Source organism: Liolophura sinensis, chromosome 5, assembly GCF_032854445.1.
Source record: "Liolophura sinensis isolate JHLJ2023 chromosome 5, CUHK_Ljap_v2, whole genome shotgun sequence".
Classification (NCBI taxonomy): Eukaryota; Metazoa; Mollusca; class Polyplacophora; order Chitonida; family Chitonidae; genus Liolophura; species Liolophura sinensis.
This window is the reverse complement of record NC_088299.1, coordinates 16,261,165-16,275,261: the sequence shown is the minus strand read 5'-3', so window position 1 is coordinate 16,275,261 and position 14,097 is coordinate 16,261,165. Positions and strand designations below refer to the sequence as shown.

The window sequence follows — 14,097 nt, the reverse complement described above, 5'->3', positions numbered from 1 at the left end:
ACGCGGACCTTCATCGCCAAAGTCCACATCTGCCCTTGCCTACTAGTTTAGGCATAAGACGGAAATACCTTCGATATTAGAGAGCTAGAGTAAACGTGACGTCACCCTGCTGCCGATAATGGAGACCGGCTGAGTCAAAATGAAGTTTCACCAAACTTTTACTGGGATGAAAAAAAAAAAATACTTAATGCCGGTTTAAGATACTTTGAATTGTAGTCTTTCATTGGACAAAACATTAGTCAGGTGCTGTCTTTCACTTTAAATCTGCTATATGTGTACTAGACATGACGTCACATATTAAATCTGCCATATGTGTACTAGACATGACGTCACATATTAAATCTGCCATATGTGTAGTAGGCATGATGTCACATATTATATCTGCCATGTGTAGTAGATATGACGTTACATTAAATCTGCCCTGTTTGTAGTAGACATGACGTTATTTTAAATCTGTACTAGACATGACATGACACTAAATTTGCCAAATGTAAAGTAGACATGACGTCACATATTAAATCTGCCATATGCGTAATAGAAATGAGGTCACATAGTAAATTTGCCATATGTCTAGAAGATATGATGTCACATATTAAAACTAGCATATGTGTAGTACATGTGTAGTAGATGAGGTCTATTGGTGTGTGCGCAGGTGCGTATTCGCTGGCATAATCATATGAAGCCTTTGTCTCAGCTCAGGCAATGCGCCCCAGACGTGTATGATTTAAAGTTCGAGTCCAGCTCTCGGTAACTCGGTCGCAACTTTAAGTGGGGAAGTTTGTGAGGAAACTGGCAGTAGTTTACTCACCGCACTTCGGTTTCTTCACGAGTACGGCGTTAACACCAATAAATAACTGAAAAATAATTGAAACCTTTGTAAAGCTCAAAATATGCTCACATGTACTAACACATGATCTCCCCAGCTGTGTTTAGTACGTACTAAGAGCTTTATGTTTGTCTTTTGACCCCTGATAGTGCCAGGAGCATGTTGACTGCTCAATCGCGGACATCCCGTGTGTCCAGTCACGTAGAGTTTGGACACCTGACAACCTGGAATGGCCGGCAAACAAACAGGCATACACTGTTACTGTGCTGAGATAGAATTGAATCTTAATCCATACACCCATTAGTTTTACTCGTATTCCCACGAAAATATGCGCACAGAGAAATGTGATAAAAGGCTTCATGAAGCAGATAATTGACTTACCTGTGTAGTGATACGTGAATAAGTGGTTATCTTACTAACAGACCCAACAGAAAGAATAGCAAAGCTTTTGAGAGAGATTCTTGAGTGACTGATAATAAATGCCGTCCAGGCATTTGACAATCCTGGTGACCGGTCCAATGACCGGTTGACCATTACATTCTCACCTGTCAGTCCGATAACCGGTTGACCATTACATTCTCACCTGTCCACCTGTTTTATTTGTATGACCTCATGCTAAATTCGTCACGTTAAACAACAGTAAAACGAAATAAATAATTTGAAAGGAAAAGACGACATAAAGTGAAATTATTTATCAACAGAATTATTTACATTCGGACATTTCATGATTATAGGTAGACTTTGTAGTCATATTACTGCTAATATAGCTCTGTCTATACGTATGTACTTCATAAAGGTCTTCTCAGTAACCGTTCAAATAAGCCGTCCTTACTTTTGTAAATGGGAATTGCTCACCAGTGCTTATTCAGTCACTCCATAATGGTGAAGACTGAACAGGAAAAAACCCGTTGAAAACCGTGAAAGTTTCACAATGTGTTCATTTTTCCTAAATACGCAACCACCTTAAATATTTTATTGATATTTTTCTCTACCTCACTTTACCATGTATTCAGTGTTGTATACCTTATGACTGAAAACGTTTTATAGTAACAAAACATGCCTATATGAAGGCAGAGCAAACACTTGAGACACACCGTGCGTTTGATCCTGAGAATCTTGAAGCCTGTATTAAGTGCACGGTCCTACGTAAACCCCAACGTCCCCACCCCAGAGGATGCATTTTATTGTAAGAGTGCATGGTGGGACAGTTGTCGATGGCTCACAGTAATACTGTTGTAAGGCTTACATCTTCAAGCGGCGGATATTATGTCACTTCAATTACACCACGGGGGTTTTGTTGGCATTAATATAATATTAGTAGTTTTCACGGCATCGCATAATGAGCAACAGAATTAACAAGAAAGCTCCAAAAATGGATACTACATCGGGATGGGGAAACTGCCCCTTTTCCACAGTCTTCTGAGGAAGGGAAATAAATGACATGGACATTAAACTCTTTAAAATAGAAGAGTATATATAGGTCTAACAGATTGTCATGGTCACTGTAAAATCTCAAAACCTGGCGCCAGACTTCGCTTCTCCCATCTTATCACCCGCTTGTTAAAAGGCTGAAGAAAGTTCAGTAACTTGAAGAGTATGAGTGTAGTTAATGGGCTCAAAGCGCAGCTTTTGGGGCTCTTGAGCTTATCTTTAAACACCGGTCCACGCACACAGATGAAGTTACTTAAAAATATATTCTGTTTATTTTTCTCATGGTTACACAGTTCAAACTACAGACGACAAAGTGCTTTGGTTCTTTGGATACTCCTCGATGTCCTCGATTTTTTTGAAACTGATGTTGGTGACACCTTTCTTGATGCTGGCCTTACCATGTGGTTTTGGAGAGTCTTTTTCGTCAGTGGTCAGCTGGCTGTCTTTTGAGGTATCAGGCAAACAGCAGCGTGCCCGGATCGTCTTGATTATCAGGAAGATTATCAGTGGGAATGGTGTGAACATAACCGTAGTTACTGGCATCACAGCGGCGATGCTAGCTTCCGGTTCAGGAAAGGTTGTCAGGATGAGCACCATGGCAATGGCGGTATTCTGAATGGCCGTTTCTATGGAGATAGTGAGTATACGTGCTGGCGGCTGTCGACCGATCCAGGCCACCATGGCGCTGGTGACGTACGCCGAGTATGGCGTTGCCAGGCCACAAACTAGAACCCTCCAGTTCTTCATCAGCGTGAACATGTACAAGTTGGAGTAGATGCCCACAGACAGGATCAGTAAGATAATCACAAAGGCTATCGGTTTGATTAACTTACGGATAATATTGGCAGCTTTCGGGAAGTACCTTTTGATGAGAATGCCAATGACACAGGGGACGACCAGAGATATAAGCGAGTAGAAGATGTTAGAGAAGGGTATCTCCACGTTTTCAGGAATCAGGGTCTGGCCTAATGTGTACATCCATAACGGTAGCATGGCTGGGAGAAGAAAGACAGACAAAGGGTTAATTTTATTGACGCTTAACGTGTCATGCACTGAGCTCGTTACCAGACAGGTTTAGGGATGTGATCATGTAAAGCACAGTATGTTCATGTAAGGCACAGCATGATCATGTAAGGCACAGCATGATCATGTAAGGCACAGTATGACCATGTAAGGCACAGTGTGACCATGTAAGGCACAGTATGGTCATGTTAGACACAGTGTGACCATGTAAGGCACAGGATGATCATGTAAGGCGCAGTGTGGCCATGTACATAGTATGATAATGTAATGCACAGCATGATCTTGTAAGGCACATTATGATCATGTAAGGCATAGGATGATCATATAAGGCACAGCATGATCCTGTAAGGCACAATATGATCATGTACGGCAGAGTATGATCATGTAAGGCACAGTATGATCATGTAAGACTTAGTATGACCATGTAAGGGACAGTATGATCATGTAAGACTTAGTATGATCATGTAAGGCACAGTATGATCATGTAAGACTTAGTATGACCATGTAAGGGACAGTATGATCATGTAAGGCACAGCATGATCATGTAAGGCACAGCATGACCATGTAAGGCACAGTGTGACCATGTAAGGCACAGTATTGTTATGTTAGACACAGTGTGACCATGTAAGGCACAGTGTGACCATGTAAGGCACAGTATGGTCATGTTAGACACAGTGTGATCATGTAAGGCACAGCATGATCATGTAAGGCACAGCATGACCATGTAAGGCACAGTGTGACCATGTAAGGCACAGTATTGTTATGTTAGACACAGTGTGACCATGTAAGGCACAGGATGATCATGTAAGACACAGTATGAAATTCATGATTTCACAGTATCATACACTTAACACTTAACACCAAGATAACTTGAGTTCTCTACTTTGAGAGTGTAATACACTTTACGCCTGGTTTTAAACCTGTCCTGGACTATGTAAAGTTCTGCTTGTTATGCTTCAGGAAGAGACTGGAATTAAATGTTAAGTATGTACATATATTAACTTGTGATACACTGTTGAACTACATACAAAACACCAGAGGAATAATGTTTAGCTGACTGTAGCGTATCACTCAACGATCGCGGCACTTACCGAAAGCGGCAATTGTGCTCATGAAAGTCATTAGTATACTCAGATTGAGGTCTCCGTCCAACAGGTACGTCCACATGTTGCTAGCCCCACCCCCGGGGCAGGACCCCACAGAGAAGAGCCCCAGGGCAAGGGACATGTTCAACCCCACAGCCTGGCCCAGGCCGTAGGCTATCTGAAAGTCACAAAGCAAAAATTAAATGATGTTATCATGTATACACTGTATACAGAAAGGTTATATGTAATAAGTAATTAAATGAAATATATATATTGTGTGTGAGAGAGGGGAGAGAGATGAAGGTGGGTGGCGGGGGGGGGGGGGGACAGAGTTCCATGTAAACCAAGGCCACTGGTCAGCTGCCTGACAACCCTCCAGATACAGCATCGCCTCCGAAACAACGTGAATGTGATTCGAACCCACGACCTTCAGGGTCAGATCCATCCAAAGCTGGTTAGACTGCTAGGATAAAAATTCATGTGCGTAAAAATGCCATACTATCAAAGGAAAATACAGCAAATGAGAAACTATAACATCATCTAAAACAACAAAAACTTGTCTCCGGAAATTGGATCACGATCAATGGATACGGCTAACTTTTATTCACTCTTTGCTGTTTGTTCCTGTTATATTTGAAGTGTATATTATAAAATGCTAAAAATAAACGCTTAACAAAAATGAAAGACACCAATGAAAGTAAAATATCACAAAGCAAGAATGGTTAGTGCCGAGTTCACATCGCATCGACTGGTTGAATTGGGCAATTAGAATGAATGTATTCATTCAGACGATCCTCTCTGCCGAATTCTACAGCCGAATAGAATAGTACATGTTCGAGTTTCATTTGATTCGAATTTGAGGGATCTATTTGATAATTGCCCCGTGCGAAAGCGTCTTAAGGATAACATTTATAATGACCAGTCTTGAATGAGATACACAACCTGCAGACAATAGTGGATTTGTCGACATTTGTGCTGATGTTTAGCTAGGGTTAAAAGAAAGGACAACAACACACCAAGTGTATGTGTACATCAAGAAAATTTCCCACGGGCAGAATGAAAAGCATAACTTTTTTGTGGTGTTGCACAACCGAGATATCGCATTTATCAAAGTAAGCAAAATCGCGCACATTGTGACCATCCACAAATGAATCAGTTTTAACCAATCAGGTTGAAGTTATTTCTATAACCGGATGACCTACGTAGGAAGGTCTGCAGCAACCTGCGGATGGTCGTGGGTTTCCCCCGGGCGCTGCCCGGTTTCCATCCACCATAATGCTGGAGGCCGTCGTATTAGTGAAATATTCTTGAGTACGGCGTAAAACACCAATCAAATACATAAATAAATGTAAGCGGATGACGCAGCTGTTTCCGCTAACCCGAATTTGCTTGTTAACCAGTGAGCGGCATGGCCACAGCAAAAATAGCAAATGTCTGTTGTCTGTGTATAGGTCTATCTGGCGAGCTGAACGACAAAACTCGACCTGTTATCGTATATCAAAGCTTAAGTAGTCATCACTGGCATAGTCCTAGCTATAACCAGGCTATTGTATCCCAGATATATGAGTCAGCGTTATCAGGCACGTGTGTCGATTATTCTTAGCCTTGTACTAAGGTACTGATAAGTGTCATAATTGTATTTATTTATTTATTTGATTGGTGTTTTGCGCCGTACTCAAGAATATTTCACTTATACGACGGCGGCCAGCATTGTGGTGGGAGAAAAGCGGGTATTGTCCGAGGGAAACTCACGACCATCTGCAGGTTGCTGTAGACCGATAGGTGTCATGGCTTCTTAACTCACCAACCGTGAATGCAGTAAGGTGACTGCCGTGTTAGATGTGAAGAAGTATATATTACGACGACGTATTACCACCTTTATACAAAACATTTTACTACCTTTTTACAGCCCAAATTAAAAAACGTTTCCGACTAACTAAATCTGATTTTTTACCCACTTTTGTGACATTGTTTCCTTTTCTCTTGAATAACTATACGCCCTCTATTTTGTTTACTTTGCCTCCCTCCTAAATGCACACTCTCTTTCTTTCTACATCCCTCCCCACCTCTCACCGTCCCTCCACCTTTTTCTTCTTCCCTTCCCATCTCAGTCACCCCCACCTTCCAGAACCTGTGAAGGTAAAATGAATTCGAGTACCCGGAACCTCTAAAGGTAAAATGAATTCGGGTACACAGACCTCTAAAGGTAGAATGAATTCGGGTACCCAGAACCTCTAAAGGTAAAATGAATTCGGATATCCAGAACCTCTAAAGGTAGAATGAATTCGGCTATCCAGAACCGCCAAAGGTAAAATGAATTCGGGTACACAGACCTCTAAAGGTGGAATGAATTCGGGTACCCAGAACCTCTAAAGGTAAAATGAATTCGGGTACACAGACCTCTAAAGGTGGAATGAATTCGGGTACCCAAAACCTCTAAAGGTAAAATGAATTCGGATATCCAGAACCGCCAAAGGTAAAATGAATTCGGGTACACAGACCTCTAAAGGTAGAATGAATTCGGGTACACAGACCTCTAAAGGTAGAATGAATTCGGGTACCCAGAACCTCTAAAGATAAAATGAATTGATGGTATATCATGAGCTGAACTCACAGCCACCCCACTGATGAGAAAATCAAGGACTTTAAAAGTATTGAAAATTGCTTAAAATGTTTCGGTGGAAAATCCACTAAAGTATATACTCGATTAATATAGGATTTGATTTAACTTTAATTTAAGGTAAAGACCCGTGGGTGCCTGCGCTGTCCAATGGTAAGCCAGCTCGCCCTTGACCAATGAGACAATGTGTTACAGAGTTCACCTCGATCTGGTTGGGCAGCAGACATGCCTCTGGCCGCCTTCCCTCACATGTAAACCTGCCCGCCTTCAAAGAAGTGATAAATCAAATCGTTTGATAACAACAGACTAACAAAATCGCACTGTTCTTTGCGACTATAAATGACTCACTTTGGCCGAACGTGGCGTACATGATCCTGACATTGCTTGACATCATAAAGCTAGATTATACGGTGGCCTGTTAGTGCCATTCGAAATTTTTAACCTTTTCTAATAATTTACCGTGGTTCTAGTTTTTTCTAATGAAATCATATTATTAGAAACAAAAAATTTAAAGTATATGGAAAAGGAAATTAACACAAACACAAAACATTTTGAACAAAATTGATAAATCCAGAAATAAAACTTCGAAAAAAAGTGAAAAACGTTTCATCCACGGTGTAAACTTTTTATCCGCGATGTAAACGTTTTCACCGCAGTGGAAAAGGTTTACACTGCGGAGAAAAAATTTACACCGCGGATAAAAAGTTTACTCTGCGGAGAAAACCTTTCCACCCCAGAGAAAACGCTTTTCGCTGGTTTTCGAAGTTTTTAGTTGAATTTATCAATTTTGTGTTAAATGTTTTTACTTCTGTGTTAACTTTTTCTTGCATATACTTCAAATTCTTTGTTCATAATGATAAGTTTCATTAGAAAGTTCCCTGAATTATTGTAAATCAGTGTAAAATATTATGAACCACTGAAAGAATAAGCCTCGAGCTGTTGAGTAAGTATAGAGCTCTGTAAGAAGACGTAAATGTAAAAAGCCTACTTATAGAGTACATTTTATAAACCTTTCAAGTTGATTTTCAAAGATGTTCAAAGCTTTAAAAATAATAATACGCAATCAGTAGCACAACAACACTGCACAGATGCTAGACAGATTTCATGACTGAAATTGTTGAAAGAAAGAATAAAATATCACAACGACAATTTTGAATCAGAAATATATTTTTAAAACTGAGCTTACGTATACATACCAGTGGATTGAGTACAAACTGGCAGCCTAGTCCAATAGCTGGTGGGATGGGTTTCTTCAAGATGCGCCTCATTTCCTCTAAGTCAATCGAACAACCAAAGCCAATGGTGTTAATGGCAACTATAGCGATGATGGTGTAAGTAAAGATGTTGGCGAGTAGGCTTGGTGGTCTGAGAACGGCCACGTTGTACTCTACTGGCAATACATGAGCGTCATTCACTAACTGACCAGCGTAAAACAAGACGTGCGTTCGGCCCAGGAAAACACCCTGGATCTCAAAGGAAAAGTTGAAGCAATGGCTGTCTTCAGAAGAGGAGTTCCATAAAGAACAGCTCATGGGGATCAGGGTGGTGGAGTTCCCCGGGATGACAGCTACCCCCGGGTCTTCCGTCTTCAGAGTGATGTGTGTGAAGCCGGACTTGGGTGTAATCCCCATCGCCCGGACGGACAGGGTTTCCTCCCCCGTTAACTGGACGCCGGAGCCCGGAGAGAGCCAGAACGTCATGTTGGCCGCTGTATTGGATATCAGGGTTAGCTGTAGGAACACGGCTAGGTGCAGACATACTTGTCCAGGCCGCATGCTGAAGAGGGGCTATTGGTAGTTATCACGGTAAGCCGAGTTAAGTGAGTCTTGTCCAGACAACATGGACTACTTCATCGGGTAGTAGCATGGTATATCTACACAAGTGACGGTGATGTAATTCACCATGGGGTCAAGCAGGGTCGCTCACAGTTTATTCCCGACTTTAGCTGTATATCAGAGAGCATTATACACACCCGCAGTTTTGTACACAGCACAAACACTGTGTGCTCACTGTCTGCCTATCAACTTTCTCTTTGAGGTCACGTTTTCACACGGCATGTTCGTCTTTCCAACTGCCGACGGCGTAGCGGAGTTTGTCAATACAAAGGGTTTTATTAGAGCAGATAGGGTCACGAGTCTTTGTTCATGAAAACTAGGGCTGTTATAACACGAGTACACGAACAGAAAACGTCCCAAAGACCTCCTCATCACTAATAGGGATAGACAGCCGTTCATACAGAATAACCACGCTGCACTGCACACTTCCAAAATGAAATAACAACACCGGTATGCCCACTGGGATTTATTACCTGCACCTAACTATGTCTCACCTGATAAGCTCAAAATAACTGTAACACAGTCATATACTTTTTAGAGTATGTACTTCAAGCTACCTGAATTGTTGAGTACGACGTTAAACCCCAAGCACTCACTCACTCACTCAAGCTACCTGTTAATTAAGTGGTACCTGAATATGCATGTATATGCACACACATAAATATAACCCTTATATAGCCTACATATACAGTCGATGATTTCAGAGTAAACTTAATCATACTATTCAGCAATTATTTATAATCTGGCAGTTTTACAAGTCGTCCGGTAAAGCTCTACTCTAGTGCATAGGCTGTCACAAAAACTAAGCTTAAAAGACAAAACGGCTTATCTACATTCTTCAGGTATAAACATCGCAGGAATAATAATTTCTTATGGCTGTTAAATATTATGTACATGTGTCAGTTTATCTTTTACCAGCCACTCCATTAATTGTAAAACAGAAGGTTAAATGAGCCATGTGATATATGTGCCATATGTAGATAATAATGTTCTCCTATTTAAAAAAAAGGCCACCGTGAAGATGTTTGATGTGTTTATTTTATTTGGTTGGAGTATTGAGGAATATTTCACTTATAGGACGGGCGTCAGCTAGAGCTAGAACTCTAACCACCACATGAAGCAAGCATGAAGAAGCGGGGCGGGGCGGGCGGGGCGGGGCGGGGTTGGGCGGCTTACTTGCCTTCGGTAAGTCGTCTCAGTGAAGCAGCACTAAATAAAAGAGCGGTGGAAATCCGTCCTGTAACAAGGAGGCACATTACACGTACATGCACCCTAATGATTCCTTTGTCGTCACATGACTGAAAAATTGTTGAGTACGACGTTAAACCCCAAGCACTCACTATTGTTTTGCGGGATATTCTTTTATCGTAAAATATCAAGCCTGTTTCCATAAACAAGGGTAAATTTGGGGAAATCTTTATTCTACAAGCGATAATTCAATTTTGCATGTGTAAGTGGAATCTCCGCGATTTTCAGTTTTAATAATGTACATGTAACTGGCCTAATTTTGCAAGGAGAGGGCTAAATATAGTTAATGTGATTTCTGTATCTTCTCAAGGACTCACGTGGTGTGGGATTAAACCGACCTAGGAGAGGGTATTTGTTGGTCGACCCCGTTCCTGTGCACATTCGCGCCTGTCTAAAGAACATGGTACGGTAACGCAGTGAATCAGCCCCAGAAAGGTACTTTATTTATTTGATTGGTGTTTTAAACCGTACTCAAGAATATTTCACTTATACAATGGCGGCCAGTATTATGGTGGTGGTGGGGGGGGGGGGGGGGGGGGGAGCGGACAGCGCCCGGGGGAAACCCACGACCATCCGCAGGTTGCTGGAAGACCTTCCCATTTACGGCCGGAGATGAAAGGTACTTTAAGAAAGTGCTATTTTCAAAATCACAACACACTTCTTTAAGTTTCTAAATCAGATAAAACTTGGCCGAAAAACCCATAAAAGTTGCACGGCATAGAAGAGGTAGTTGTTTAGTAATAACCACCAAGTATGCACTACTTTATGAAGATTGGCATTAACCAGAAAATTGTTTTTTACTGAAACCTTCATGTATGTATTCTTGTGTGCTGCCGATGCTTCATTTTCGAATAAATTTGTCTCCATGTGTAGCCATAAACTTTATAATGTGATCAGTTTTGTTATAAATTGGCAAATTTAAAATTCGCATTTCTGCCAAAGTCTATAAGGCATGGTTCACTGTGCATTGGACTAAAGGGGTTACTGTGGGCAACAGGTAGCACTTTGATTTATTTATTTATTTGATTCGTAATTTGCGCCGTACTCGAGAATATTTCACTTATACGACGGCGGCCAGCATTCTGGTGGGGGAAAAAATGGGCTGAACTTGGAGGAGACACACGACCATCCGCAGGTTGATGGCAGACCTTCCCACTTACGGCCGGAGAGGAAGCCAGCATGAGCTGGTCTTGAACTCAGGTAGCGCTTTGAGAAAGAATTCGAATCATAGTGATGTATTACTTTTTCTTTTATACCTTTGTGTGAGTAAAGATATAGGCCAACTTGTATTAAAGGACAAAAAAGCACCTGGCTAAAGCATGTTTCAATCAGGATAGCCAAGCTTTCTAAAAAATATGATACTTTTTTATTATTTTAATGAGATTTCAACGAATAACATGTAGAACAAAATGACAATACTGCAGAAATGGCTGGTGTGAATCGAGGAAGCCATCTTGAGAATGTTATCCATTCAAACGTCGCTATCAGATTGCGCGGCCAAAGCTGTGACGTAGCCTTTATCCACTGAGATTATGTCAGACAACAGCATGCAGTCTCGGCTCAAATCGCATTCATCTTCCCAGTAGATTTAAGCCTTCTGAGACACGCTGTCCAAATTATATACATTTTTTGCAGTCCATGTTAGAGTTTAGTCAGCATGCAGCTCCTCAGTAACAAATATCAGAGTGAGCGAAAAATTCGAAAGTTTATATTGGGAATGAGAAAGTCGACAATATCCATCGGACAAGGCTTAAAATTAATCACATCTTATGATATAATTTATTTTTCTCTGAGTTTATTAGAATAGAATAATTTAAATTTTGTCCTTGTTCTTTCTCACATACAGGGGATCTTTCTTCTGTTTTCTTTTATAAAATACAGTAAAATTATTGAAACATCGTGTTTAAGCCGAGTGTCTTTCTCTGACTTTCGTGATGACTAGGTCAGCACCGCTCTCATCTTAGAAGCTATGGCACAAAATTGAGGCATAAAATCCAACGATCAGTCTCAGTGATGCTTAGATATATTTCCATTTGTATCAAAACTGAGGATGAATCCAGTTGTACAACAATCTTATTGTCAGTTTGTAAACATTTAATAGGGATCAGAATTACCTGCACCAACACAACACCGCTGGACGCTACGACCTGAACCAGGAATAACCCAACCGTGCATCAGCTGGCTATTTGTTAACTGTACAAATGATATAATATGTCTACTCTACGAACAGTTCAAGCAGTGGAAGAAATATCCTTCCATTCTGCCCAGTTTGCGGAAAAGCTATTTGTCACTTTGTCCTTCATCGCCGAAGTCCCCAACTTCAATCTGCCATTGGCTACAGCTTCGTCTATTCAACGGGAAATACCTTCTACGTTAGAGAGCTAGAGTAAACGTGACGTCACCTTGCCCTCGATAATGGAGACGTGTTGAAGCTTTGAGAAGACGAAGTTTCACTTAACTTTTACTTTGTTGTAAAATATCTACAAAAATATTTAATGCAGGTTTGAGATACTTTGAATGGTAGCCTTTCAGTGGACATAAACATTAGTCTTTCTGTTTAAAAGCTGTCTTTCACTTTAAATAAAAGTTATCATGGAGTAGAATCGATAATTGTTATGTGCTAATAGAAACATGTGGCAAATTCTGCCAAAATCACATTTGTGACCTGCTTGAGAGCACATATGCTCGTCTGTCATTACCTTGTCATGTTTATATATGTGCAATATGTACCGGTATAGCATATAGCGGGATTATAAAGCTGAAAGTTACATTTGTTATATAGTTATTTACTTGACTGATGTTTAATAACGTGCTTGTTTCATTGGTATTTAACAGCGTGCTTATTTGATTGATGTTTAACGACGTGATTATTTGATTGGCATTTAGCGGCGTGCCAATTTGATTAGTGTTTAGCGGCGTGCCTATTTGATTGGCGTTTAGCGCCGTGATTATTTGATTGGTGTTTGACGGCCTGCCTATTTGATTGGTGTTTAACGGCGTGCGTATTTGATTGGTATTTAACGGCGTGCGTATTTGAGTGGCGTTTTCCAGCGTGTTCATTTCGCCACTCTGCTTAGTTTAATATCAAAAATATAATATTTCAGCGTTATTGGAATAGCATTGTTACTGGAGTAGCATTGCTACTGGAGTAGTATTTTTTGATTGCATGTGTGAAGCTGTACAAATTCCACGCTTGCCATATAACAGGAAAAAATATAAATATTGGTAAAAATTCAGAAGTGGAAGTGGCTTTACGAAAGTGTCCGCCGCTGCCAGTCAAAGCTATAGTTTGTTTCGCTTCATGAGATGCAGTTTCTTGCACTGTGGCCACTCCCTGTCTTACCATACCAGATCCTGTCTTCCATCACTATGCCTTCCGTTTCACGTGGAAAAGTTCGTCAGTAACATGCCAATGTCGGTTGAATAGCCAGACACTTTCCTTCACCCATGAAGCGGAAAATCATCGCACTGAGCATAGCTGCATAATTCCTGGTATGCGAAAAAAGACGTCAGGCAGTATAGAATTTGCTGGTGCGAAATGTCACATATAGTATTACACATCTGCTTCATACATTGTTAGCTTTACTCGGAGATATATAAGGACGAGTACATGTACAGCCTGTAAAACGAAGCGTGAGGAACAGGTTAGACAGGGTGTAATTATCATGTATAGAGAGGATCAACTGTCCGCTGAACTTTTAAAATGGCGCCAAGATGTAGCCGGCTTTCCTGTGTGGGAGGTAGCTTCAGATAGTATAAGCAGTTATTCTTACAGTTATGTGACTACGCGCCACGTTGATACATTTGATTTATTTATTTGATTGTTGTTTTACGCCGTTCTCAAGAATATTTCACTCATACGACGGCAGCCAGCATTATGGTGAGCGGAAATCGGGCAGAGCCCGGAGGAAACCCACGACCATCCGCAGGATGATGGAAGACCTTCCCATTTACGACCGGAAAGGACGCCAGCATGAACTGGACTCGAAGTCACAGCGACTGCATTGGTGAGAGGCTCCTGGGTCATTA

The 14,097-nt window shown here is 41.0% G+C and overlaps 1 protein-coding gene across 1 annotated transcript; it reads right to left on the bottom strand.

Moving 5' to 3' along the window:
- Nucleotides 1-2,551: 2,551 nt before the first annotated feature.
- On the bottom strand, nucleotides 2,552-8,685 carry LOC135465499 (sodium-dependent organic anion transporter-like). Its single transcript, XM_064742739.1, has 3 exons — nucleotides 8,182-8,685; nucleotides 4,372-4,543; nucleotides 2,552-3,252 (listed from the first exon to the last, which is right to left on the bottom strand). The coding sequence occupies exons 1-3, from the start codon at nucleotides 8,683-8,685 to the stop codon at nucleotides 2,552-2,554; spliced, it is 1,377 nt and encodes a 458-aa protein (XP_064598809.1).
- Between the last annotated feature and the right edge of the window lie 5,412 nt (nucleotides 8,686-14,097).